The 27451-nt window shown below is 42.9% G+C and overlaps 1 protein-coding gene across 1 annotated transcript in view; it reads right to left on the reverse strand.

Moving 5' to 3' along the window:
- vwa8 (von Willebrand factor A domain containing 8) overlaps window positions 1-27193 on the reverse strand; it is a 58029-nt gene extending 30836 nt beyond the window's left edge. Inside the window, exons 1-25 of the mRNA XM_068702467.1 lie at window positions 26953-27193; window positions 26319-26396; window positions 26073-26203; window positions 25566-25676; window positions 18500-18667; window positions 17959-18123; window positions 17585-17634; window positions 17363-17471; window positions 17123-17227; window positions 16855-16983; window positions 16080-16214; window positions 15621-15698; window positions 13166-13326; window positions 12762-12875; window positions 10997-11183; window positions 9218-9295; window positions 8986-9101; window positions 8764-8864; window positions 8203-8309; window positions 6710-6781; window positions 5739-5815; window positions 4013-4088; window positions 2739-2874; window positions 2034-2153; window positions 1270-1475 (exon numbers count right to left, since the gene is read on the reverse strand). Coding sequence (XP_068558568.1) covers window positions 1270-1475; window positions 2034-2153; window positions 2739-2874; window positions 4013-4088; window positions 5739-5815; window positions 6710-6781; window positions 8203-8309; window positions 8764-8864; window positions 8986-9101; window positions 9218-9295; window positions 10997-11183; window positions 12762-12875; window positions 13166-13326; window positions 15621-15698; window positions 16080-16214; window positions 16855-16983; window positions 17123-17227; window positions 17363-17471; window positions 17585-17634; window positions 17959-18123; window positions 18500-18667; window positions 25566-25676; window positions 26073-26203; window positions 26319-26396; window positions 26953-27091 — 2949 coding nt within the window. The 5' untranslated portion in view covers window positions 27092-27193. The remainder of the gene's footprint in view (window positions 1-1269; window positions 1476-2033; window positions 2154-2738; window positions 2875-4012; window positions 4089-5738; window positions 5816-6709; window positions 6782-8202; window positions 8310-8763; window positions 8865-8985; window positions 9102-9217; window positions 9296-10996; window positions 11184-12761; window positions 12876-13165; window positions 13327-15620; window positions 15699-16079; window positions 16215-16854; window positions 16984-17122; window positions 17228-17362; window positions 17472-17584; window positions 17635-17958; window positions 18124-18499; window positions 18668-25565; window positions 25677-26072; window positions 26204-26318; window positions 26397-26952) is intronic.
- Between the last annotated feature and the right edge of the window lie 258 nt (window positions 27194-27451).

Below are 27451 nucleotides of genomic sequence, written 5' to 3' on the forward strand. Positions count from 1 at the left end.
TTCTTCCTTCATCGGATTGTTGTTTAAACATTATTCAGGCCGACAGCATTATGAATCTGGTATATCGGTACGTGATCGATAAACTACAGAGGATCAATACTCGGCTAAAGTGCGGATCAATTGACAAAATAACTGCTGGCTGAAATGAAAACGAACATAATAGTTGCAGCCGTACACGTGACCTAACCCTTCGCTCTAGCAGCAGCGTGTCTACAGTCTTGATGAGAGTAATCTTGAAGCTGTAAGCGAATGTTTGTACACATTTTTAAAAGTGTAAAAAAAGCTTGTAATGAATGAACCACCCTGAATCCTGGGGGCATTATTAGGTCCATTATGGCACTGTCAGATGTACAATGTAATTACACTGTTAGGCCTATAAACGGCTGCACAATCAATGACAGCTTCATCCCAACTGGTTACAACTGAAACATTGATTGGATCTAAAGAGCATTGGGCTGTATTGATCTGGGTTCCAAGTTAGCACAAAGGTAAAATTATGATCAAATGTGAAACAGTGATTAGAGCCTATATTGGCTATTGCCTCGAAAGAAGCGATTCAGACTTTGACTAAACCAGCCTGTATCTGTCCCACTCCTGCAGATGTCAATAGTGGTGGTGATCGATGACAGAACAGGGTGGCCAGTGGGGAAATCAAACATGAGGGCTCGTGCCTGTGCACTGAATTATTGATCTTCAGTAGTACAAGCTCGAGTCTGAATTTCCCTCTTCTGGAAGCCTTGTTCTTCTGAGTATTCTTTCTTCCTCTCTGGGCTAAAGACTGTGTACATTTCTTAAGACCACAATGAGACGTGACAACCCTGATCATTAAACGCAAACAAGATAAGCATGTGTGTGTTCTCCTGCATGCAGCCCTTCACACAAACAAGCTGAAAACACACCTGTATTTTATAATTACTTCTTTTCTAGCATAATCAGGAGCAGAACCCGTGTGAAAACTCTCTCCAACAACTGCCGATTATATGACCAATCCTGTGTAACGGTGTATGTTGAAGTGCATGTCCATATGTGTGTGTTTGTGTGTGTGTGTGTGTGTGTGTTCTCGTCTGTCTAGACTGAACAGGAACAGGGTCTTCCCTCTCTGTCACAGCTGTGCTGTGAGGACACTCTCTTGCATTATTAAAGCATCTAGCAGTGCAGGATTAAGGTCACATAATCTTTATGAAAAATTAATAAAAAAAATAGTCTGAGACCAAACTTGATAAAAAAAAAAAAGAAAAGAAAAGATATGCATCGTATGCATCTTCTTACCTGGAGGTGTTTGACTATGTTGACCACCTCTCGGGTGGAGTAGGGGTAGGTGATGGTGCCCTGGTCGGCCATGGACCTCAGGTCTCCAAAGGCGGCCACCAGCTTCTGCAGCGTAGCGTCGGGAACGTCGGGGCCGTACTGTTTAAGCATCGCCAGCTCCGCCTGGGGCTTTGGATTGTCCACAGCATGGCAGCTAAAAATATCACCTGATCAGAGGACAATAACAAGTCACTCTTTCCTGTGGTGATAGTGTCGCTCCATTGCTCATAACTTTATTAAAGAAATATCTGCGTAGCTCTTTATGTGGTCATACTATGTTTGTTTTTCACACATACACCTAAACCTGAAGCCTAGCACTTTGCTGCGCTCTGGAACAAGGACAGTAATACTGATGCAAAACACCTGGAACTAGTCCCTGACATCATAACCATAACCCTAAACCTACAGATGTAGACATGAAGCATCTAAAGACAAGCAATGAAACAGCTGCTGTAGCTTTGACAGCTCTGGAGAACTTTAAGTGAAACTTGAATGACCATCAAATTCCTGGTTATGTTGTCTTTTCTTTGATACAAAAGGGCAAAGAATGCTTAGATCAGCTCATCTGACAGGAGCTGCATCACTCCCAATTTCCTTTCCCAAAGTTTGTTATTAAATAAAAGAGAAGATTACTAGTCCTCTGCTTCAGGCTGTGGGTGTTGTGCATGTGTGTGTGTGTGTGTGTGTGTGTGTGTGTGTGTGTGTGTGTGTGTGTGTGTGTGTACCTAGAGCTCCAAAAAAGTCATTGCCCAGGAAGGGAAAGCCAGGTCGGTTAGCGAGGACGAGCATCCTGAAATCTGGGTGCATGACTATGGTGTTGGGTCTCCCCTCAGCTTCCCGTGGATCTTTGCAGGAGACACGATCACAGTCAGCGCAACATGACAAGCAAACACAACCAAACAAGTACTCACACCTCTTGTCCCTGCCTCGGTTTTGATTCTCACTCACTCACTCACACTCACACACTCTCTCACACACACACACACACACACACACACACACACACACACACACACACACACACACACACACACACACACACACAGTCTTGAAAGCATCGTGAAGCTGTCTCAAGTTTGTGTTTATGAAGTCTCAAGGTTGTGTTTACGTTCCTCTGGGAGGAAGAGCCTCTCAGGAATGGAGAAGCTGTCAGCGACTACTGTGATTACGTGGGACTACTTGGAAAATATACACGTTTATAATCCAGCTTGCATCCAGAATCTACTGGTACCTGTCCATAAAGGCTTTTATCCTAAGCCTCCTTTAGTGGCCTGCATCTGATGTTTTACTCGTGTTTCTCTTCTGGGGACATCCAATCCTCAACTCGTCCATCTAATGGTCCCACTTCTGTCTGTATGCTGTATCTGGGACATGTCGTCCGTCAAGGTGTTAAACCCTTTATGTGTATGTGTATGTGTGTGTGTGTGTACCTGAGATGATTCTGCGTCCGTCGGCCAGGATCATCTCTCCGCTCTCCACCAGGGTTTTGAGGATGCAGGTGACGTTAGTGGGAGCTTTGTCCGCCTCGTCAATCACCAATATGTGACCCAGTTTCACTGCCTTCACCTGGACACACACACAAAAACATCCGTGTAATAATCTAGCAAAGAAAGCATTGCTGAACCTCTTGTCTGAGGTCAGGAAACAACACGCACATTACAGAGACGGTAACAGTTATGGTGAGAGGCGTGACCTCTTCGCCGATTGGTCAGAATTCTTTATAATGAAGCTGCCTCCACAAATCCAAATTCACTCGAGAGTAAAATGAGTAAAATGTTATGATAACCAATGGAAAGAATGGACAAAATTATCTAAATAGATCCCAGTTTAATCAAACAGGAATTTCCTCTTTAAAGGCCCTACATGCCCAGTTATTCCTTTGGGCTTGGTGTGTACAGACTGTCCCTTTCTCTACTGTTGCACCTGTTAAGGTAGCAACTATAGCCTTAATCATTTTTATGGGAAGATTGCTATTTTAACCTCATTTAAATCTCTCATAATAACTCATAACTCATAGCAGCCTTAGTAATGGCCTAATTTCATGTAGGTGTTACAGTTTTTGCTATTTAGCATGGTGCCTCATTGGCGTGGCTAACTGGGTCGTTCAATGGATTGAGCCGTCGAATGTCTGCTGTGAAAAAGTAAATGAAATGAAGTCAGACATGAAGGGGAGTCAGTACAGGGAAATGGCTGGGTGCAGTTTGGAGGGTGGGTGGCAGAGGCAGAAAAAGATGGCTGGTGCGCAGCCAAGTGAATGTGCTGCCGTCTCCCACTCACTGAACGCAGCCACGTCGGGCAGGACTGCAGATTCATAGAGCAGGAGATGTTTGATGACTCTTTTCTAACGGACGTGTGCTGCAAAGCAAATCGCTAAATGTTATCAGTGGAGCGCTTGTAATGTAATGTCTCAATTCCATGACACTTGAAATGGGAAGTTGTTGTTGAACTACAGTTTAACATTAATGTCTAGTACTTTAACATGTACATTGCACCACAAACGTATGAGGCCAAGATGTCAATGTCTCTTGGCATCAAAAGGTCACACCGCCAGCTGAATACCTTCAGGACCAGAACCGGTGACTGAAAATGTCTCATACTTTTTTTATGCATTTACTGACCTGGTGTCAACACTCTGTGCATGGTTGTAAAATATTAACTACAGGAGGAATGATCCTGTAAAAGTGTGTGCGTCTGTGTGACTGACCAGAGGCGAGTCCTCGTACATGATGATGCCATCTCGGACTGAGGGCTGCAGGGTCAGAGTCTGGACGGTCGTATCTCTGAAGGAGCAAAAAAAACAGGGTTTTATTTTGTAGAAACACATGCTTACACGTAGAGAATTGCATGTTATCAGAGCATCACATACGTAGGTCTCCAGAGGTGGTTTTGGTCAACATATCTCATACGTCCATCTATGTCGTTCTTTCTTTACCTGAAGACCATTTGATCACCAAAGATGCAGGCCAGTGAAAAAGGGTGTCAGTAACACTGTGCACACTGTACATAACATCGAAGCAAACAGCTTTGATTCCCCTGCGGCATCCAAAATGATCTCACCCTCTTTCTCTGAACATCTCTCCCTCCCTCCCCCGGTATCTCACGGTGTGACCCAGGAGCTGTCCTAGTTTCCTTCCTGGTCAGCTGCATCTCTCTTGCTTTTTTGAGCCACATCTCTGTAGGCTTTCAGTCACAGGCTCCCAAAAGCCACATGCACAGATCCTCCTGCTTCTGCCCCGGTCTAATATTAGCCGCTGCTACAGTAGCTAACCAGGCCACATCCATGCCCAGCTCCACGGCGACTTTCACAAGACTTTGACAAATTAAACGTACGGGGGATCGAGAGGAGAAATTGGTCGCTTCTACATGTGGCTGCTGATGCTTGACCGTAATCTCGTTGAGGAGATCGAACCGATACAGTTCTTCAGGTTTGTACAAGTGATGCCTTTTATTGGACCTCTGTTTGGTGCCTTTCTCCCATGATCAGGTCATTGACACTCAAAATACTGGTGGGCCAAGATCAACACACGGCCCACCTCTGCCTCCGATTGATCCAAGCTACATTCAACAGCAAGGCTGTTTTCACAGCACACAACACATTGATCTATGAATGACCTAATTTATCGGAGGTGCGATCGTGTGAGTATAAAAATAATCAGTGGACCAGAAACTAGGACTTCTTCCTCTTTAATGTGGGCATGTGAAGTCCTTGTGCTGGTGAAGGATGGCCTAATTTACTGAGGACCAAAATAGTTTTTGACACCCTTTGATGGGAAGGCTGGCAGGGGAGTAAGCGAAAATGCTGGCTGCTCACATCTCCCTTAAATAGAGTTTCTTTGTTCCTCCTATTGGAAAAAAAAGTACTTAAAAGAAACATGTGATTATTCAGTCTTAAAAGCATCCTAATTTACCAACCACAGTAGATACAGTTAGGACCGTTTTAGAAACTGATATCCTGTTAGGGAGATTCTCAAGTATGTGAACTTTTAATGCACAAAAAAAAGTCATTCCTCAATTACCAACTGATAAGAAACTTGTGAGCTATTCCGCAGCTGTCAGCTGGTGACCCAGACATTAAGAAATACTCCACACATGAACATGTGAGCTAGATTCACATGAGCCGTCTGAAAAGAAATCAAATTGAAAAATAACCTATTGTGCTTTTCTGGAGAAAGCTTTTCAGAGAAAGTTTGAGACGGTGACCCAGAATGGAAGAAAGTGGGACAAAAGACAAGCTGAAAAAAAACTGAGACAGGATTATAAAAGAGAATAAAGACACCACGGTGACTGGCATGTCTCCCTAATTCTCCACAAGACTCTCGGTAAAGAGAGACAGTTCACAAGTTCATGTTTAAAAAGATGTGACATCCTCCAATTCCTCAACTTTTTGGTGGAAAAGTATTTATGTAAAAAAACATGTGCTTTCTCCTCACCTGTGGAGCTGTAGGTATTCTCTGGGCCTGTTCAGAAGGTGCAGGAATCGGTCCACTATTTTATTCTTACCAACGCCCTAAGGAAAGATAAGAGGAAAAAAAAAATACAATTAGCAACCAGCACAAAAATCATCTCACACCAACTGTGTTTCAGTAACATAGGCTGTAGATATAAAGAGGTGTCCATTCCATGTGCAGAGAGGCAGTGCTGAGAGTGGAGTTGTGTCCCTGTTTGATGGTGCTACGTTCTGACAGGGGCTGTTTTCTGGGACTCCCACTGGCTTCCCACAGAGCCTACCCCCCCCCCCCCCCCCCCCCCCACCCCCCCCCCGCGCGCTGGACGGCTGCTGAGTCCCTCGGCCGGTCTGTCAGACGTCCGGTAAGCCGCTCTGACAGCTCCTAATGTCTCATGCAAATAGCTTCTCCCACTCAGTCTCTCTCACGAGCGCACGCATAAACATCACTGCAGAAAAAAAACACACTAAGACAACACTGGGCTGCCAGTACAACCACGTCCAATTCCACCCCCTCCGCTCCTCATCTCTTTCCCCCTTTAATCCCGCACATTAGGGACCTGACTGGGGGGGGGGGGGCAGAGTGTCCCCCCCAAAGAAGTGCTACATGCTTCGTCATGCCCCCCAGTGAGCTGCGAGCGGGTGGGTTGTGAAGGGTGACACGAGGGTGCAGAGAGCTTGTTTCATAACTCTTCCCTGCGCGCTCAAACAGGGCTGACATGTGTGGCCTTCTTCACTGAGACCATTAGATAGAGCCCTTCTGCAAGCGTAAGTCCGAGCTATGCCTATTTTGCATAACAGCAAAGTGGGACCATGACGGTGATCATAAATGGACCTCCATGGATAAAGGCTCCCGAGGCCCAGTCTAAACGGGGTCCTTTTCTGGGGAGGGGGGGGCATTGGGATTTTTAAGTATTAGTACTTTGCACTTCACAAGTACTACGATACATCACTCACCTGGTTGCCCACCAAGAGGAGGTGCTCTCCTAAAAGGAAGTCCTTCAACATGTCTTCCATCACCATCATGTGCTGCAGAGAGATTTAAACAGAGAAACGGATAAGAAATTAGTTTTATTGACTCGATTGGACCCAGATGGGCATTGTGGTGAATTGCATTTCACACATTACGAAAAGAGTTCTGTTGTCCCCGTTTGAAGATAAAATTAATCTAAAAACCACATGAGCTTGGGTAGAAAATGTGGAGGTTTGCTTTCCCTCCCCTCTGCTCCCTGTGGTTTTACAACCGGGCTTCTGCTCTGAAGACAGAAAACAGGTCATCTTAAAAAAGTAGGGCATCCTCGATGCTCTCATCTTATCTCAGCCACTTTTATTTCAGTCTCCAACACAAGCAGAAAAAAAGAAGAAGAGTAGAATCAGGACAGAGAGAAAGAGAGAGGGAAAGAGATAAATCTGGGTCACATTGCGCCTTCAGTGTTGCCAGAGGATGTCAGAGTGTCATGTCTTTAGATCAGGGGTCGGCAACTTTTTTTGATATGAAGTGCCATTTTTAACTTTTCTTGTTCATCAGTGTACCATTATGGTTAACATTAAGTTCACTTTAGACACCACAGCAAAGTTTAAATCTCTATTCCATCCATATAGACAATGTGCTTAGCATTATTTAAAAAATAAAACACTTTTCTCCCATAATAAGGGCACAGTGATTATATACGAGTGCACTATAGAAGAAGCAAGCGTACTTCAGCATTGAACATGTACAGCGACAAAAGAAAAACTTGAAGTTCTGCTCATTTTCACACCTGCAGTACGCACACTTGGACATTCACTGCATTAAGTGGGAGTTGACTGTCGTATTTTTGGAGTCTGAAAGATACAAAAACTGGCAAACCCCAACATACCCGACTCCTCGCTGCTTCCATCCTGTCTGAACAGCCTACTGTTTATCTCTAAAACAGCATGACGTCTGAGTCCATCTGTTTAAAGATTCAAGGTATGAACTGATTTTGCATTACTTTTCCTCTTTGTTATAACAATCACAACTAAAACTTGTTTTCCTGCTGCACACAGAGAAATACAGAGGAGGATAAAAGTCAGATTGCTTTCTTATCCAATAAAATCCATCAATAACAGCAGTCAGAGGTCAGCTGCAGAGTACTGGGCCAGGACTGAGATTAGCATCTCTGAGACTCCACTGTATCTGGGAAAAAAAGAGCCAAGAGGCAACAACAAAGTGCATGGCCCTGGAAAATATCAGCTAATACCAGAACTACAAGTAAAATCCTTCATAATGAAATAATGTCTCACACTGCAACAAGGACAGAGTTATATTAAAAACAACAAGAATGAGACTGAAGGGGAAAAGAAAAGATCTGAGGTGGTGGATGACCTCACTGAACCACGAATGAACGATGCTATGAATATTGTGTGGTAAAGAATACACAGTATATATACATTAGTATACTCCATTGTGTGAGTTAGTGCGTTTTTACCTGGGGATTATCATAGAAGAGCACGTCTGGAATCTTCATTTTCTCAGTGGCGCTGTAGACGGGAGCAGACACATTGCCGATGGTCAACACACCGTCCTTTGTCGAACCTGGGGAAACACAGGAGATGCAGTCACTGTGTGTGTGTGTGTGTGTGTGTGTGTGTGTCTGTGTGTGTGTGAGACTCCACGAGAACTCAGAAGCTTCTTCAATCACATTTGCTGATGGAGGCGATTGTTTCTTAAAGCCCTGACCCACATTTTGACTTGCTGTCTGGAGACTCTGGCTTGCTTCTTTGTCTTCTGGACTTGTGAGCCCCCATTTCAACCCCAATACAAAATCCAGACCTCTGACGCATCGTCATTTTAAAATTTTTATACTAAATGGTGGTGGTGTGCCTCATTATTACTGTCACTTACACATTCTTAAGCACAGGAAGCAACATCTGACAGTGTCAACCATCTGCTAATTACATGTGCAAAAACTCTATTTACCCTAAGAAATGTATTAGAAAGACTGAGTAGTTAAATATATATTTGATCTCGATAGCTGACTTGGACTTACAGCTGAAGTCTCGGGTGTGTTCAGCTGGATCTGGCGTGTCCTGTATGGAGCAGTTGGCGAGGCTTTTATCAAGAGAGGCACGGGCCAGGCTGGGCAGGAACCTAAGACGCACATGCACACACTTCATCACTAGTGCACACAATCATAGATTATTGTTTTGAAAGTGCATCACAACCCAGAAAAACACTTTTGATTTTGAAGTGTGTGTGTATTTGTGTGTACCTGGAAAGACAAGCCTTATTGACAGCGTGAGCGACACTCTCCTCGGGGTACTGAGAGAGACGGCGACAGATCCTCAGCAGCTGTCTGGTGGAGAGAGAAGAGGCCAGAGACTGCGCCTGGAGAGAGAGACACACACACACACACACACACACACACACACATAAATAAATTACTCAGAACGCACGCATGTAAACAAACCAGTAAGTGCATGCAAACACACCCATGCACTTACTGTGGGGTCGTTTGTCTTGCGGAGACTGTGTGTGAGGTGCAAGAGCTGCTCGGCTGCTTCCTTTGGAACGTCACGGGTCTAAAGAGGGAGACAAAAATAAAAAGGATGAGAAGGACTGATGAAGACGTCGGTGTTTAGATGAGGAGAGACGTGGATTTTGAGAAATACTTGACCCACAAAATGGACATTTGCGTATCAATTACTAAAACCCACTAAAAATCCTTACAATTTAAAACACGTCAGACTTGTCCGTGTGTGAGAGTTTGTAAACGGGTGATATGATATAGTTTTGCTCAAAATTGCTTTTTCCCTGTTGATACATACACTCCTTTGCCAGTTTATTATTAGGTACACCCGGCTCAAACTAATGCAGTTGAATCCAACAGTCTTGCTTTAATGAATGCAGTCTTGATTTGTAATGGCAACGTTCACCCCCCCTCTTTCTCCGTGTCTCTATGTACAGTCATACAATCAAATAAAAGACAAAAACGCCACAACAAGTCAACATCACAGCCTAAAGATGACATAATAAACTTTATGTTTGAGACATTTTCAAACCAAAAATACTACCACCCAACAACTAACTGAATGGAATCAAGACACCTGAGACCGGCTTACACATCAGGTGAACCAAACCATGCAACATCCCAGCGAACAGCCAAACAAGGTCTGCACTTCACTTTGTGCGCGAGGCCAACAAGTTGTTTAACATTACGCCTTACGGTGTCACTGCCCAGTCTCAATTTATTTGGAGAAAAAAACCCTCCTGTTGCTGAGCTCCACAAAAGGCCAATAATGAAATGTCACATCCGTTTACCAACTCAGCTTGTTTAGTATCAAGTCCAGGCTGAATATAAATATCACTTTCCTGTAATAGCTCCTGCACTGTTAAACTCTACAGTTGGCCAGCCTCCCTTTCCTCTGACTAGTTAATCACACATCAAAAGGCAGCGTCCTGAATAGAACCGTGTTTCATGTCTCTGGCAAAACAATTTGCTACCGTTCAAAAGCTTTGAGTCAAGGAATAGAAGATAAAGAAAGAAACATAATTAATAAATAACAGTTATCAAAGACATGTGTAGGAGCTGCTGTAAGACACTTCTTATTACTGAACTCCCTGTTTTTGCTCAGGGCTCAGGGGTTGTTCTTGTTAATCAGTGTGCCATGTCAACATTAAGTTTAATTATGACACCAAAAATGTAGATCTCCAACGGCTCTGTAAATGTATATTCTATCCATATAGGCAACATTTAAAAAATATTCTTTCTCCCATAATCAGGACATTGTAATTATTTAACAGAGCACGATACAAGAAGGCTGCCACCCTTGTTAAAACATCCACATGTTGTTGAAATCATCAGCCCTACCAACTGTCCACCAATCCTGTTTACCGGCAGTAAAATAAACTAATTCTGCAAAGAAGGAAACAAGTACTAGCCAATCAGAGGCAGAGTAGAGCAGCTCTTTGCAGAAGGTGGATGGGGGGAAATAACTAATTAAACTACGTTAAATAACAGGGTGAGAAACTTCACCATGGCTGTTTAAGAGATCATTTCCAAAAAACTCTCTTTAACACTTATTTCTAGTGTGCAAATGATTAAGCTCCCTTAGTGCCTAAGGGTTGCCTCAACCAGCTTTAGCTTTGAAGTAATAAAATACCGTCTTCACCAGTTAGATACAGTTTGTGTACACACGTCCCTCCTGTGAAATGTAACCTTGTTCAAATTCCTTCATTTAAATAGACTTCCAAACGTGAGTAAATGAGTGGGTGTGTCTCACCAGTCCCTGTATGAGGTCCATCTCCTCTGCCCTGGCCATAGGGGTGACCGTGTGGTAGAGGAACATAGTGAGCAGCTCCGGACCGAGCCACTGCTGCGGACCTCTGCTGCTGCTCGTACTGGCACCCACAACGGGGGGCTCCGCCAGAGCCAGCACCCTGAAGGATGCATGGATGGGGAAGATTGACCTGCGGATACAAACGTTATCGTCGCTGTATGAGTGAGTGGAAAGACATTTCATACGTGAAGTAATTATTGGGCATAAAAGAGAAGTTTGGATTTTGTTTTTGACTCTTGTTCAAACACTCACTTCCTCCCTGTCTTGCTCTCTCTATTCAGTTACATACATTCAGTTTAAACATAAATAACACGTTATGGACACGATCCATAACGTTTAATCTACTGCTTTAAGCTAAATTGGGTCCTATGGTTTTCAACAGGAAACACTGTTACGGGCCGGAGTGATCAGCAGGAGCGGGACGATGCATCGGAGCAAGCATGTTCAGGAATCCATATTTTCATATGTACATGCGCGCACGCGCGGACACACACACACACACACACACACACACACACACACACACACACACACACACACACACACACACACACACACACACACACACACACACACACACACACACACACCTGTTGCCTAGCCCAACTTGCTGGTTCTTTCTCATCCTTCTCTGACTTTGTCATAGCTATCTTTGCAACAGAAGGAACTAGTTGAAAACTGAAACTTGTATTGTGATGCACAATCAAATCCTGGTGGACACATAAACACACACACACACACACACACACACACACACACACACACACATACACACACACACACACACACACACACTTGCTCTGAGCCACAGGAGTGGAGGAAGAGGAAGTGGGTTTATTTCAGCCCAGACGCCCCACCACAAACATCCTTCCTGCCAGCTTAGGTGGGTTTTTAAGTGTGTGCAGGCACACACACACACACACACACACACATGCACGCGCACGCGCACGTGCACACACACGCTTCATGACTCAAACGCAGGGAACAGTTAAGGTCAAGACCAAGCAACGGTCATTCACATATGATATATTGCAAATGAAAATGCAAAGCAGCAAAACAAAGTAAAGTGCTGTGTCATAGTTTTATAAACCTGATACGTGCTCTGATATCTAATAAGCCTTCAAACTCATGATTCCATTGCAAAAGCTGGCCTTTCCGGAGCATGTTTTCAACACTCCCCACCACTGCACACCCATGAATTATCTCAACTTTGGGCTGTTTTCAGTCTGAACACCTGGTGAGACTCCCTCCATGTCAGGAGGATCAGAATAAATTGGATGATAAATACTAATAATCTGGGAGGGAGGCCTATGATTCAACATGAACATACAGTACGCATGACTCCGCTCTTCACTTACTGTAAGCGGTAAATCCATTTAGGACTCTGTCCTCTGTACAAGTCAGACAAAGAGCCTTCAAAAGACGCCAGCATCCTCACTCTGAAGGTCACTCTTGGTTTACCTGGATTACTATTTTGGTCTCTACTCTCTGCTTCCCTCTCCATTAGTCCCCCCCCCCCCCCTCACTGTAAGTTTGTCTTCCTGTTGTGGAGCTAATGCTGAATGTAGTCATTGTTGTCTTTGAAAAGCCAGAGCTCTCAGCTTTCATGTGTCCATGTCTGACGCAAATACAGATTCAAAAATGCTCCTAAAATGCTCCTGACCTTTCCAACACAGAAACCTCTGTGTGTGTGTGTGTGTGTGTGTACCTCTCTTGTAGTTGCTGGTCACTGAACTGCAGTTGTTCCTTTAGTGTCTGGTATCTGTCCCACCTCAGGAGCCTGGTCCCATCGTACAGATCCAACTCCCTATCGTGGAGCAACCTGGGACACAAAACACAGTGGAATAAGCTGGGAAGTGTGTGTGTGTGTGTGTGTGTGTGTGTGTGTGTGTGTGTGTGTGTGTGTGTGTGTGCATTTGTTGTTTAAAGCATTAAATTCCTTCACATTAAAATCTTTTAAAGCTGAATAGATTCAAGCAGAGCAGCAGTGGAGAACTACCAAAAGATGTCACAGAATACAGAGGATATTACAAGCAATAATATCAAAGCATTCGAAAAGATAATACAGTGAGTAAAAAGAGGAAATTGTATATTTTTTGCAAACTAAAGTACCTGGACAGAACAGCCAGGGTTCCCAGGTTGACCCTGTGTATACCGTCCAGAAGCAGCAGCTTGCCCTCAATGGCAGCGGTGACCAGAGGGGACGGCCTCCACGCCGTGTCTCCGTTGGGGAGAGTGTACCTCTGCTGGAGAAGGTCCCTGGCTGTCATGTCCTGGAAGTGGGGGGGAGGTAGGAAACAGCAATGAGGAAATGAAAAGTTAAGGGAGGTGAAGGGAGTGAGAGCAACGTTGGAAGCGGTTCAGTGCGCTACTGCGTTCACTATCACACAGTGGAATTGAATAAAGCGAGCCGAGATATCTTCTAGTCTATATCCCCGAGTGATCTGGCCCTGCTGCTAAATCGGATGTCTATACTTTACAGATAATAGCTAATAGCACGTTTGTGTGGACCGAGTCACATTCACTATCACGCTGCCGTGTCACGGTGGAGACGGAGGGTGGAGGAGGGAAGACAGGCGGACTTGCACAATTTGTTCCAGGCAGTGATTACTGATCCGGTAGCTGGTCCACAGCTAGAACAAGGCCAAAAAACAGGCTCTATATTTACATTTATGATGAAGTAGAATGACTTAAGTGGGAAACGATACCGACAGGTAAGAGATTAACGGACAGCTTTCTTTAGAAAACGAGGTCAGACATGCAAAAGACTAAGAGGAAGTCATGGACGCTCATGTGTCCGAGTCCTGCTGACAGGGTGCCGGGTCTCCTCAGCCACACGGACAGATTCCTGTGCAGCTGTCAAGATCAGTAGGTTCCACATCCTGGAATTTAAACTGAAAGGTAATAAATGATTTCTCCCATGCTGTATTATCAAGCGACATTTTGATTACTGTGCCTGCTTGCGATGTTGTCATTTATATTCTAAACATGTAAACTAAACTTTTCAGACTAGTATTGCAACAGCATGTGTCCAATCATCATTTATGGCTGCCTTTCTACCACTCTACAAAGTCTTAGACTCTCACATTATTTATTTCATAGCACAAGGTACTTGTTATTTTAAATATAAAACATTACAATTAATAGAAAATAATGCATTCTTATTGATTAAACTACTCTGCAGTATATACATTACATAGATAAAATGCAGCGCTTTTTACTTTTCTGAATTGTAGTTTTGCTACTTTTTTAACTTTTTTAGTTTAACTACTTCTTAGTGAATGGTGTGTGTGTGTGTGTGTGTGTGTGTGTGTGTCTGTGTGTCACCAGAACGTTCTTTAGTGTCCTCTGGAGGACTATAACTGGGCTCTCATCCACTTTTTCCGTTCAAGCTGGTTTTTCATTTCAAAAAATTATGTTTTCTCTATTGACGGACACACACCAACAAATAATATATGTATATTCCACTTAAGCCTCATATGTCACTTTGTTTTTGTTTTTTGCATAAATGGGATTTTCAGAGCTGGCGAGATGAATTACCCGGCGAAAGATTCCACAATTCCCGCAGCACAAGTGACCCCTGACCTCAGCCGGCTAAAAATAGCTGCAGCATGATTCATTAAAACATAAGTCTTCAGCACACGCGTTTCCTGCACAATCATCACCCGGATGACTACATTCCTCACACACACAAACACACACACACACACACACACACACAAACACACTCATAACGGGAGGTTTTCAAAAGCTTTGACACACATAGACACACACATAGACACACACACATATATATATATATATATATATATATATATATATATATATATATATATATACACACATACATATACATATATATATATATATATATATATATATATATATGTATACATACATACATACATACATACATACATACATACATATATATATATATTGTAGCAGCCCTCCTTGGTTCTCTACCTTCCAATCAGTGTCAGATTCTGGCCTGATGAAAGCCAGATGTTTTGGGGTTGTTTTTGGTCAAACTGCCGTCTTAATCCTACATAAATTTACTCCACCCCCTCATAATGTACCTTACCTAGCTTTACATTTGTGAGATGTATGCTCCTCCTAACTCACGGTACAATTTACATACTTTTTGATGGTGTAACGCATCTTGAACCACAACCTCCATTATCGTGCAGACTGGCAGCAATTAACCACATGATCAACAGATTATGTAGCAAGCAGGGAAATAATCTTTTGCATTACTTTTGCTACATATGCTCTTGGTTAATAAGCCACAAGTGTGACACAAGTGGAGAAAATCCTGTTCTGTTCTGAACCCGTTTCTATTTTAGAACGACCTCTTTTATTAAATTACCTCTTCCTCACTGTAGGCAATTTGCTTGCCCCTCCTCCCTATTGGTTAACCTCCCTCATGACATCACAGGTCACAAACTGTGCGAGTATCTGCAACTGATATGCGTCCCCTCACATGATAAACTCGTCACACGCTCTGTCGGGTTTTGAAATGCAGGAAGCTCCGGGCTTGAAAAAACAAACCAGTTTTTTGATTTACCTGGTAGAGCATGAGCGGCTCCATGCTGTAACCCAGCATCTCAGCGAACTCTCTTGCGATCACTGACTTGCCACAACCCTGAAAAATACAAAAAGACCAGAGATCACATTCACCATGTGTTCTACGTGTATGTTGATACAGGGCTTACGATGCAATCAATTGCGATACTGTAAGCAAGTCGCAGTCAAAAGAACACACCATCATATGAATAATACATCATTACAAAATACAAATAAAAGTGCAAAAGATGTTTCTTTAGCTTAACAAATTAAGCAAATAAAACAATTTAAACAGGCAGTGAAATAACTGTTTATATCAATATATTTCAATAAAACTATTGTTTTTGTATAATTTGAAAATCAACCGGATCACAAAGTAAATATCGCGATATTCAACTGTATTGATATTATCATAAACCCATTCTGTGCTGGTGTATGCTGTACATTCTGTGTTAGCTACCTTGGCTCCTATCAGACACATGTCCTTCACCATGTGCGACTGCATCATCTCAGCCATCAGCTGCGACTGGCTCGGTGTACCGATGAATGTAGGGCTACTGTTGGGTGGACGCGTCTCCTTGATGCCGGCTGGAACCTGTTTTAGAGAGAGACAACAAATTGCCGTGAAAGAGCAACAAACAGCTTCGCCGTCCTATAAAAGCTGTGGGGAAATATCACTTTAAATTATAAATCACAGACTTAATCAGCTTCACTGACACATGGCTGGGAACAGAATACACTGCATGTTCCAAAAACACAGAGTTATTAAACAATCCACCAGATATACAGCACTGCAAAGAATTACTGCTGCACGTCAAAGACAATACAACTTCAAAGAGCGAATGAGAGTTCTATGTTTCGTTTGGCTGGAAGATCAGCACCACTATTCTTGGAAGTCTGGAATACCTCTGTTCTCCCAAACCCCACACAATGACTCATTCACAAACACTGTTCCAAGAACAATAAAAGACTGATAGAGACGTTCCTTTAAGACGTTCTACAGAGTATCCCGCAGACATAAGATGGTCACGCTACTGACGTGTCTGCATGTTCTGTGTGCGTGTGGCCCGCCGTAGGACAATGGACGTCTCTGTGAAATGTCTGAGACACAAACGAAGAAGCACTTGCACTAGTATTGAGCATGACGCGACACAAACACAGTCTACCAGTCTGCCAGGTCTGCATAACAGATTGGGGCTTTGGCTTTACACTGCATACAGCCAGTCTGCTGGTACCTGAAAGGTGATGTCCTTGTCCGCGACACGTAATGAGACGTCTGCATGGCCCTCAGGATCCTTTGTCCTGGACACAGTCAAAATGGCGCTGGGAGCTGGCTGACGACGACCATCCAAAAGCTCAAACCTCTATGAAAGAGTGTCACAGAATGCATAGAGGCCAAAATGAATACCTTTGAATGATGCGTCTCATCTTACGTTCAGACCATAACAAACATTGGGTGATAGTTTGGTACATTCCGACTGGTGGCGTCGCATCTTGACTTACGCTGAGAACGCCTTCCACAGCGGTGCGCCCATCCTTGCCCAGGATGCTGTTGTAGGGGTAAAGTCTCTGGACCAGCTGCTGGGAGGACAGCATGGGGAAAGCATTCTGCAACAACACAGAAAAGACACTAGCACCCATGGACCAACAGAGGTCTAGTTTTCTCTTTAATCCTCAGCTTTTCTTCCTCTCTCTCTCTAAAAACGAACAGTAAGGGAGATTTTGGTGGGCCTGGATTCTCACCAACACATGGAGGGCAGGAAGCAGGTTGTCCACAGGGAAGTCAGGGAGGCCAAGGTTGGATGATTCCTGGGAGCACAGTGTGGTGGCCAGCGACAGCAGCTGGGACACCCTGACACAAAGTATACAACCGAATGTTGCACATGAACAACTACTGAGACTTTAAGGATTAATATTAACATTAACAAGTCAAACAGCTTCAGTAAGTGATTACTTTTAGTTTACCTTTCCGCAGCAATGTTTGGTCCGACTGTGTACAACAGCTCCAACTGGTCCTGAAAAGAAAACCAGATGTCAAGATGAGTATAGCTGCAGGGCGACAATCTAAAAAGGAGACAAGCAGCGAAAAATGTGAAATGTTCAGCAGTAATGTGTCTTTCCAGTATTTTGTCCCATTTTTACTGCATGAGCTGCCTGTGGCCATATATAGGGAATGTTTTTTTGTCATAGTTCCAATAAAGTTTGTTCACAGTGTGTATTATTTATTATTATTCAGTGAAAAAGGATCACTGGGGAGAAGGAGTTAGATGATCCAGGTGCTTTTCTCTCATCATGGAGACATTTTGGTGTTAGATCATCTTTTAATTCTTAGAACTGACCTTAAATGGGAGGTAATAGACATCTCTGGCCTGGAAGCGAGAGCGGAGAGGAGGATCCAAGGGGTTGCCCTTGTACTTGGGGACAGGAAGGCCAAGAGCGATGACCCGAAAATCCTCACTCACACGGACTATCTTCCAGCTGTCCATCTCCTCTTTGGTGTGCTCCTGCAACGCATCGAGGCAAAAAAAACCACTCTGATCCTCTTCTACTGTCTATAACGTGCTGTCATTTTACACATCGTCTTGAATGCAATTTTTATGCAAATACTGCGGGTATACAGCGTTATGTAACAAGTACAGACAGAAACAGCATTTTTTTCCCTTTAAACACAAAGAGAGCACTGTAGGAGTAGTGTGAAAATTCACTGCTTAAGTGTGAAGATTCAGATAGATGAAGCTCAATAAACTGCAGCCTCCATAGGTACAGAGGAGTCTTCAGAAAGATTATCATTATGTTCAATTTCAAAAACCAGAAAGCTTTGATCTGGAACATAACAGATCAACGGCGTTTGACGTATGTCGGCACGTGTGCGGCTCTGACCTGCAGCAGCTTGTCGTAACGCTCAGCTGACATGAGGAAGCGTCCGTCCTCCAGCTGCATCTCCCTGTTCTCCAGCAGGTTGTTGAGGACGGGCAGAACATTCCTCTCTGCCTTCTCCAGCCCCTCCAGGACCAGGACCCGACCCTGCGTTGCTGCCCTTACAGCACACTGGGGACACACGCATCAGGAGCCGAGGCTCGTCATTAGACCCAATCAATACCCCAGACATAATTAAAGAGATGTGTGTGTGTGTGTGTGTGTGTGTGGGGGGGGGTGCTGGTATCAGGAAAACAACAATCAGTTAAACCGCAGGCCAAATCTGCTGCTCCATTGTCCAGCGAGACCTCTGACCCTTCCTGACTGTTAACAGTGCTAATAGCATTTATACCAAGAGCAATCTGACTGTGCATCAGTTCTTACTGCTCTAATGATAAAATGACCTCGCCGTGAAGCCCTTCCTGAGGATGTCCTCAGCTTATTGTGTTCAGAACATCCTCCAAACTTCTCCAAACCAAACTTCCAAAAATGTCTCAGCTGTTTTCGGAAAGGCCTATTTTCTACCACAGACTGTGGGAGAAAAAAAACTTAGTTCTACTTGGTTAAGTTTCAACAGCGTGTGTGTGTGTGTGTGTGTGTGTGTGTGTGTGTGTGTGTGTGTGTTTTGTGTAGACGCACAGTTCTGCAGAAATCAAAAAGCACGTCTGACGTCAAGAGGCAGGAAACTTTAGCTGTCTGGGTGCACCGCAGAGCAAGTGGCCATATAATTAGGTTAACATGTAAATACGTGGCAGGTTGTGTGGGAAGCAGAGCCGTAAAACTATAGTGAGGACCAGATGCTCTATATTTAACTCTTGATCCATTTTCGGCACCAACTCTATAATCAGATAATTGTTAAAAATGTAAGTGACGCAGGATGGTAAGAGAGACGGCGGGCGGGGGGGGGAGCACAGACAGGCCTTGTTCTCTGCCTGACACTAACTGTGCAAAAACATCCCAGCAGAATGTTGGAGATCAGATTATAGATAGTTGCATAAATAGAATAATGAAAGGATTAGGAGCGTGAATATGAAGAGTGAAAGGTCTACGGTGATGCATAAAGGCCATTGTCATTCCATAAGGCCCTGTGTGTGCTAGTAGAAAAGGCTTCTGTACCCAATGCACCTCCTGTATGCACACACAAATCAGCTTCTGTGGAACTGGAATGGTTTTTTCCCCAAACTCGTTGCAGGTAAGACCCAAATTGCATGAGATCAGGAGGACCGCATGTAAACTGATACTCACAAATCTCTATTACTGCGTGCTTTAAGTCAAGTTCTGGGCCATAACATAGCAAATTTAACCCAACTGGCATTGAAAGCATAACATATTCTAGAAGATTTGCAGATCTGGGATTCCATCATATTTTCAAAACTGAGTGGTCTAGCTTATTGGAAAATAAATAACCCAAATGATGTTTGATGTCAGAGTCAAATACAATAATTCACTTTTTTTGGCACGCTTAACTAACATGCTTTTCACCACAGATTCAAGCTTTCACATATCTGTCCTTCATGCGTGATATCCAGAGGAGGGATGCTCACGGGTACCGACAGGTCTTTATCCAGAACCACTTCAGATCACATGGAGGCACAAGGTCCACATTAGTTTTAGTCATACGCCTCTGTTCCATTTGCGTGGCCCAAATACCTAGAAGTTATTGGTGCTAGTTTTACAACAAACTGTTTTTACCTTCACACGTGTGCAGTTTTGTGTCGATTTAACCGTGCCGGTGACACTCTTTTTCTCGAGGCCCAATACGCTCCAGTTCTTTCACTTGAAGTAATAACTATTATCAAAGAACTCTGTTTTGTTTAAGATGCCATTTATTGTCAATAACGTTTTTTTGTTGACATTTTTTTGCTTGGCTCTCCCTGATTCGGAGGCTCAGTTTCCACAGGTTTGTACCATTGACTGTGTAAAACATGGACTAAGAGCTGTTCTGAAGCTCAAGTGGGTGGCTGGGTTTCAGCACTAGAGGCACTGAGGGCTTTTCCCCTTAAATAGGACTGTTTGGGTGTTTACTCGCTACATGAGGCATATTACCTAGAAAGCGCAACTAATTTATTTATTTTTAAAACAGAACCTGCTGCAGAGGCTAACTAACGGCTGGCTTCAGGTCAGATTCAGCTCTTTTTAGAACTGTAACAGGCTCTTATTTGCAGTGTGGGTTTGAGGTAAGCTGCCTTACATAAGAGCATAAGAGCCTCCTAACTGGAGAGAGGTGACTGGAGATGTCAAAAATACAACAAGCATGTGATTACATCCATGTGACTCCAGCCTTCACACAAACTGGTGGGGGGGGGGGATGCTTGATACTTGGAATGACGGCGGAAAGGAAAAAAAAAAAAGACCGACACGTTAAGACTGAATTTAGGGCTCCAAACCAGCACAGGGCCCTGAGGACTACTGTGATGTTCCAGTTAACACACAAACACCTCCTACGACACCCAAACCATTCTCAAACACAACCGCTTGCTAATTTGCACCCACACACACACACACACACACACACACACACACACACACACACATCTTTAATGCCTCACACAAAATGAGTGTCAAATACTGTAATGTGTACATCTACTCACTAATCCCACAGGCGCATACTAATACGCACAAAAATCCACTTCGTCTCCAAGTCTTATCCAATTCACCGACTGATTAAAAAAAAAAAAAAGCACGTGCCAACACTTCATTAGGTGACACAGTATTCTATTGGATTTGAGGAAGACCAGACCCTTCACACCTATCAGCGCCGCCAACAATGCTGCATCTATTCATGAGCCGTTTCCTTGGAAACAATGGACACCTGCCTTCGTTTTGATGAGAAGGTGGGAGGCAGATGATCCTCAGGGAGCTGAAGGGGTTGGCTGGTTGTCCCTCGCCACAGGAAACAGAAGGAAGTATCGACCAGCCTCGGTCAATATATTACTATTAGTATCACTGAGGGGACAGACTGGAAACAATTCAATCATTCAGAGCGTTTGGAAACCAGCGGGACACCTACACTGATATCTGATATCGGGCCGATACAGACTCAAATAGCTGGATCGAGTATCGGTGACGATGGGGCCCGCGGGCCCAGAGGAGCTCGTGATAACACAGCGGAGTACATCTCCGACTCCCAGCTGCTATTCTGCACCCACAGTGTTTTGGAGAGTGTGTTTGGCTATCAGCTAACGGAACTACCTGTACACACACACACACTGCTGAGTACATCAGCTTGGTGAGTTTAATTTAGTTTTTGGCAAGATTGTATGAAAGGTCTTATGCAACGACTTCGATTCGATTGCCTGCATACATCGCAGCTTGTTTCCAAATATAATATCCAATATAATATAATATAATATCCAAAATCACAAATTTGCCTCTTAGGGCTTTACAATATAAAATATGACATCTTCTGTCCTTGGACCCTCGCATTGGAAAAACTCGCCCTCCAAAAAAACACTAACAGGGAAAGAGAAAGGAAGAAACCTCAGGGAGAGCTGAGGAGGGATCTGAGGAGGGATCCCTCTCCCAAGAAGGCCAGACGTGCAATGATGTCAACCCATATGATATAAATGATACATATAATCACATACATCTATTTTGAGGTTGAATGAAGTGTGTTTTACAATGCTTTACAGCCCATTGATTGCATGGATCACCGTTTATTGAGCTACCAGCTGTACCTCTCTGCAAGTCAGCCTCTGCTAAGAGGGCAGACAGTAAGACAGTAAGACAGCAAGACAGCAAATGCAGCTGTTGCTGCAACAACAGCTGCATTTGCTTCTCAAGGTACCCTTCACAAAAGGTGTCATTGCATGGAAAACACAGCTGCTGCTCCTGACATCAACAATGTCACTTCTAATTTCCTGTCACCGTCCAATAAAGGCAAGTCTAATTTATGCAGAGTGAGCTACTGAGCAAACATCGACAAGAGTAAATATTGTTGCAGATGTTTGTTTAACGTGATCCCAGTCAAACGCTCATCTATTGTTACTTGACACCTGAACATCGTCGGCTCCACGTGTTGAAAAGCAGAATTAAAGTTATGCTGCTTCTAGTTGTTGAGCGAAGAGCTTCGCTGATAGTTATGCTGGGAATTCTGCCACTGCTAGATAAACTTCAGAAGTAAAAAAAGAAGAGTTTTGTCATTGGATGTAGTTTGTTTTAAGTGTGATATTTCATTCTCAAAACATGCAAAACCATTGGTAGGTAGTGTGGAACTGGGACACAGCTGATGATTCAGCCAATTACACTGAATCATAGAAGTGAATCTGTAGTGAAACTGAAACAGGTTTCTATTATTTTGCTATATTTTAACACCATGATGCCAACACAACGTGCAATCAAGGTGTCTTATCATGCGGTGCCTCCAAAATGACACCACATCCCACAGAACAGACACGTTTACCTGTCCTACTAGGCCTATTCATGAATATGACTGTAATGTACTTTCAGTCTCATGAACACACAGTTCATGAGACTGAAAGTACATAAGTACATTACAGTCCCTTTCCTTAGGAATAAGAAACACTGTTTTGAGATTATATATATAATTATATATATATATATATATATATATATATATATATATATATATATATATATATATATATATATATATATATATGTAATACAGGCAATTATATTCAACAAAAAAAGGCATCTGTGTTTTTCTTGAAAATGTGGAGTGTCAGTGCTTTCCCCTCATGGAACCCTGCCATTCATTTTAGTAAATGGAATATCACGATGAGTCACACGACTATCAAATTAAAGAAATCAGCTAGAGCCAAACAAAACTGCCGCATCAGCAGGGTGACGGCCCTAATGCTTAATCTCGTTTGCACATAAATGGGCCTCTTTTACTTTCTATTAGATCACAAAACCACTCACAGAAGTAACGGCTGAGATGCGGTTCAGGTAAAACGCAACTATACGCAGTACAGATATGTCGTATTCAGTCAGTAGAGTATACTTCCACTGAGGAATCTTTACATATACATATACATATACATATACATATACATGTACAGGGCTTAACAGGAAGGATAGCTCATTTTCCTGAGATCAGGTTGGGCAAGTATATCTCGCAACTCGTGTGGCTGATCCAGCAGGTGGTAATAGACAATGTTTTTATCGAGGTGATGATCTAAGTAGCTAAGGAGTGAGCCACATCACTTCCTTCTCATCTCTGTTGATGGATGCACATGCGCAGTACCTAACAGGCACTCGTGAGAAAAAAAGCATCTGGTAAAGACAAAGTTTATGAGCTGAAGCACGAGCGACATTTCCATTGTCCTGGAAACAGAAGTTGGGTGTGGGTAGAGGATGTGGGCGAAACTCAAGATTAATTTACTTTAAAAAAAAGGTGCTGAATTCCAAATACAGAGATCCTCTGTGATTGAGTAACTGCTCCCACACATACGCCGGCAAAAAGCTAGCCAGTGGGGCACACAAACATGCACTAACATGTACTAACATGCACTAACATGCACCAACATGCACCAACATGCACTAACATGCACGCACGCCTGGACCGGTTACGTGAAGAAAGCAACACAGAGCAGCTCTGATTACAACACAGAGGCAGTGACTTCATTCTCTGCTCAGGACCCAACTGGGCAAATGGGGAAAAACAACAACATTGAACATCTGCATATGATACATATTTCTTCTATTACAACTATACCACTATAGAAAATGGGTGACACGCTACAGTAACTGAACTCCAGCCTAATCATGAAAACATTTGCTAATTATCTGAGAGTTCCCCTGCTCCAGAAGACGAGGTCTAAAAGATAAACGTGCAGGGAATAGATTGTGAAAAAAGTCAGCCTGTTTCCATGGAGTTTATGTTTGAACTGTTATGCATCTTCTTTATTTTTTACACAAAAGAAGTCATGTACTAATTAGCTGTGGATAATGACATGACTGAGTAAATGTTAATTATCTCAGCGTATCATCATTTGGCAGGGTTTAATGATCAGGCTTATTTGGGATTTTGTTTCTTTGTCCATAATTATTTTTTTACCGGTGAGAAATGAATGGCCGTGAATGGAGAAAAGAAAGTTCTCCTCCGAGAAACCAGTCGGGATAATGAGGAACTGCTGGTTTCCATGGTTACAAAGCGTGGGGGGGGGGTGTGCACGTTTGCATAACGCTTGATCGATCAAAAGGCAGCATGGAAACAAACAGCGTGGTGAGGGAGGGCACCGCTGCCTGTGTGTCGCTGGAACTGAATTATTGTTTTGCTTCACAGAGAAGGAGAGAGAACACGACTTAATTATAGTCAAACAGTGTTTCAGTAGTGGAAATAAACTATGTTTATTATATTTATTATAATAAATAATGATTAATGACAACTTGCTCTGGATGTTTATCCAGAACCTGATTATTGTTCTAAATTTAAAAAAAAAAAAAAAAATGTATTCTATTTAAACACAAAACATTATGATGAATGATGAAAAAAAAAAAAAAATTCTAATGGACTTTATAAACCCAATGTACGTAAGTGTCTAGATTAGAAAATATTTTAGCTGAACCATCTCAGTTTGTTGTATTGATCAGGAAATGAGCCACAGACCTGATATGTGATATATAAATGGGATTAGTTGCTCTTTCTTGTCCTGCGTAGCGCTTACTGCTCACATTCATTCAGCTCTACCAGCATCCCATTGATCTATTACAACATGCTCGGAATCCTTGTGTGATTGAGAATGACGATGACTTTTTGAATCTTTACTTCCATAAAACACGTCTGCAGCCGCGCATGAGTGAGAAACATAAACGTATATTTCAGCATCCGTTATGAAAGAGGCAGGGTACATGCTGGAGAGGTCACAAGTCTATCACAGGGGTAATGCATGTAGACAGACAGAGTGTACATTACATTCAAACTCAAAGAACATGTAGTGAGTGTACATCACATTCACATGGTATCGTGCCATACACCGTGTTGCTAGTGTGGCAAATAACTGGAAAAGCAAATTTTACATTTCAAGCCCCGCTTGTTCGACAGTGTCTGAATCAGTGGATCTACCTGGTCTATGTAGAAGGCCGTCCCTGAGCGGATCTCTCTCCTCTGTTTCAGGTCCGTCTCTGTGGTGTCCCTGGACAGAGCGACATACTCTACTTCCCGCTTGGTCAACTCCTGGTCAACAACAAGGAAAAATACAGAACTTCAGAAACCCCATGGAAAAGTTTTAGGGTTCTGTTGTAAAATAAATTATACGGGGAGAATTTTGCAAACAAATGTCATGAGCTAAAACCATAATAATGTTTGTCTAGGGTCCAGTTATGAGAAAGGTTCATTCAAAACAATCAATATACATCTCCAGAAGGAACAGCACATTTTAAGAAAATATCTATGATGATTGGATTATAAAACAAACAATATGAATTACACATTAAGGGGAATTTTGCTTCAATTCCAAATTTTCCATTAAAATAAAGATTTGAATTTTTCACATCCAGTTTTGGTACAATTTGTTGTCAGAAATCTTTATACCACAAAACTTGTCTATGTGTGTGTTCCGTGTTTACTCACGAGGTACTGCATAGCTATGGATCGTCTCAGCGGTCCGGGGGGACCAATGAGAAACACATCCTGGCCCAAAAGGTCTTTCTGCATGATCCATCGCAGGTGCTGAGCCACTGTCTGGGGTAAGGAGTCTGAAACTAGCAAACACAAACAAACTAACGTTTTAGTAACTTTTGTTTTAACCACTGACTTCCTCTTATTTCATGCAGATACATATTTTTACAGTCATCTCTTAAAGAGGAAGTTACGTACTGTGTTGGACAGGAACAAGTTCAGGATTCCGGGGTGTTTTCAGTTTGTAGGAGATCTCTCCAATCGTCACTGTGTCGCCTGCAGACATCGGGGTAAATTCGAGGTTCATCAATCGAGGTTCATTCAAGTCAGGTTTTGGACTTTAAGCCGTTCGCTTTATATAACAGGTCCCTGAGAAGTTTCAGTTTAGTATCTATTTGAGAAGACAAAAAAAACACATGCTTAAATATGTGTCTTAATGTTGCTAATGGTCATTGGATAGGTTTCAAATACAAAGACGACAGTGAGCTAGTTTAATGACTTGACGTGGGCCAATTACCTGGCTTTCACCTTTGACCTACTAGCTAGCTATGCTAATCGCATACTTGTCATTTCGTTGTGCTCAACGCGCTACTAGCTAGATTGAAAACCAGCAATGTGTGAGCTAGCAATCACAGTTTCATTGCCGTCCAAAGTAGAGAAACATTAGCTAACGCCTGGTAAGAGCTAATTATTTATCTGGGCACTAGCAACTACCATAGACAACATGAACTCGTGTGTGACTACACATTAGCTAAAGTAGCTGTTTCAGATTGAAAACTATGTCAAACATGTCCATTGTAGTGGTACAACTTCATACAAACGGTCAGCTTACCTGCAGATGTGGTGAGCAGTTTGACCTCATGAGTTCTCCACATCCAGCCGTCTCTACCCAGAACAGACCCCAAAATATTCCGCATTCTTCGGGCAGCGACAGCCGCTGCCGTGCCGCTACATAATATCTGGGTGTGCATCCTTAAACCATCTACAACATAGTGTGAAATAAAACCCTCAAGCTATGTCCTGACCGGCCCGGTACCCATTTCATAACATATGTCGGCTCAGCTTGTAGGAGTCGGAAGATAATAATAGAGGGACAAATGGGTCCGGGGCTAAAGTCTTCCGTAGTGGTTTCATTTCCTTTGAGTTTCGATCGTTCCGACATAGTATTTACAACATTATTAACATCGTAATGCGACTATAAAAGTCGTTGGGTTGCTTTCCCACAGTGAATAAAATAGAAGAATATGATTTTGATGATAATAATTCCTTGGGTATATTTATTTTTGTGTTTGAATGTATGTGTAGAGTAGACTGTGTGTATGTTTGAGTAA

Source organism: Cebidichthys violaceus, unplaced genomic scaffold, assembly GCF_023349555.1.
Source record: "Cebidichthys violaceus isolate CVI_PGR_0920_01 unplaced genomic scaffold, fCebVio1.0.p SCAF_11, whole genome shotgun sequence".
NCBI lineage: Eukaryota > Metazoa > Chordata > Actinopteri > Perciformes > Stichaeidae > Cebidichthys > Cebidichthys violaceus.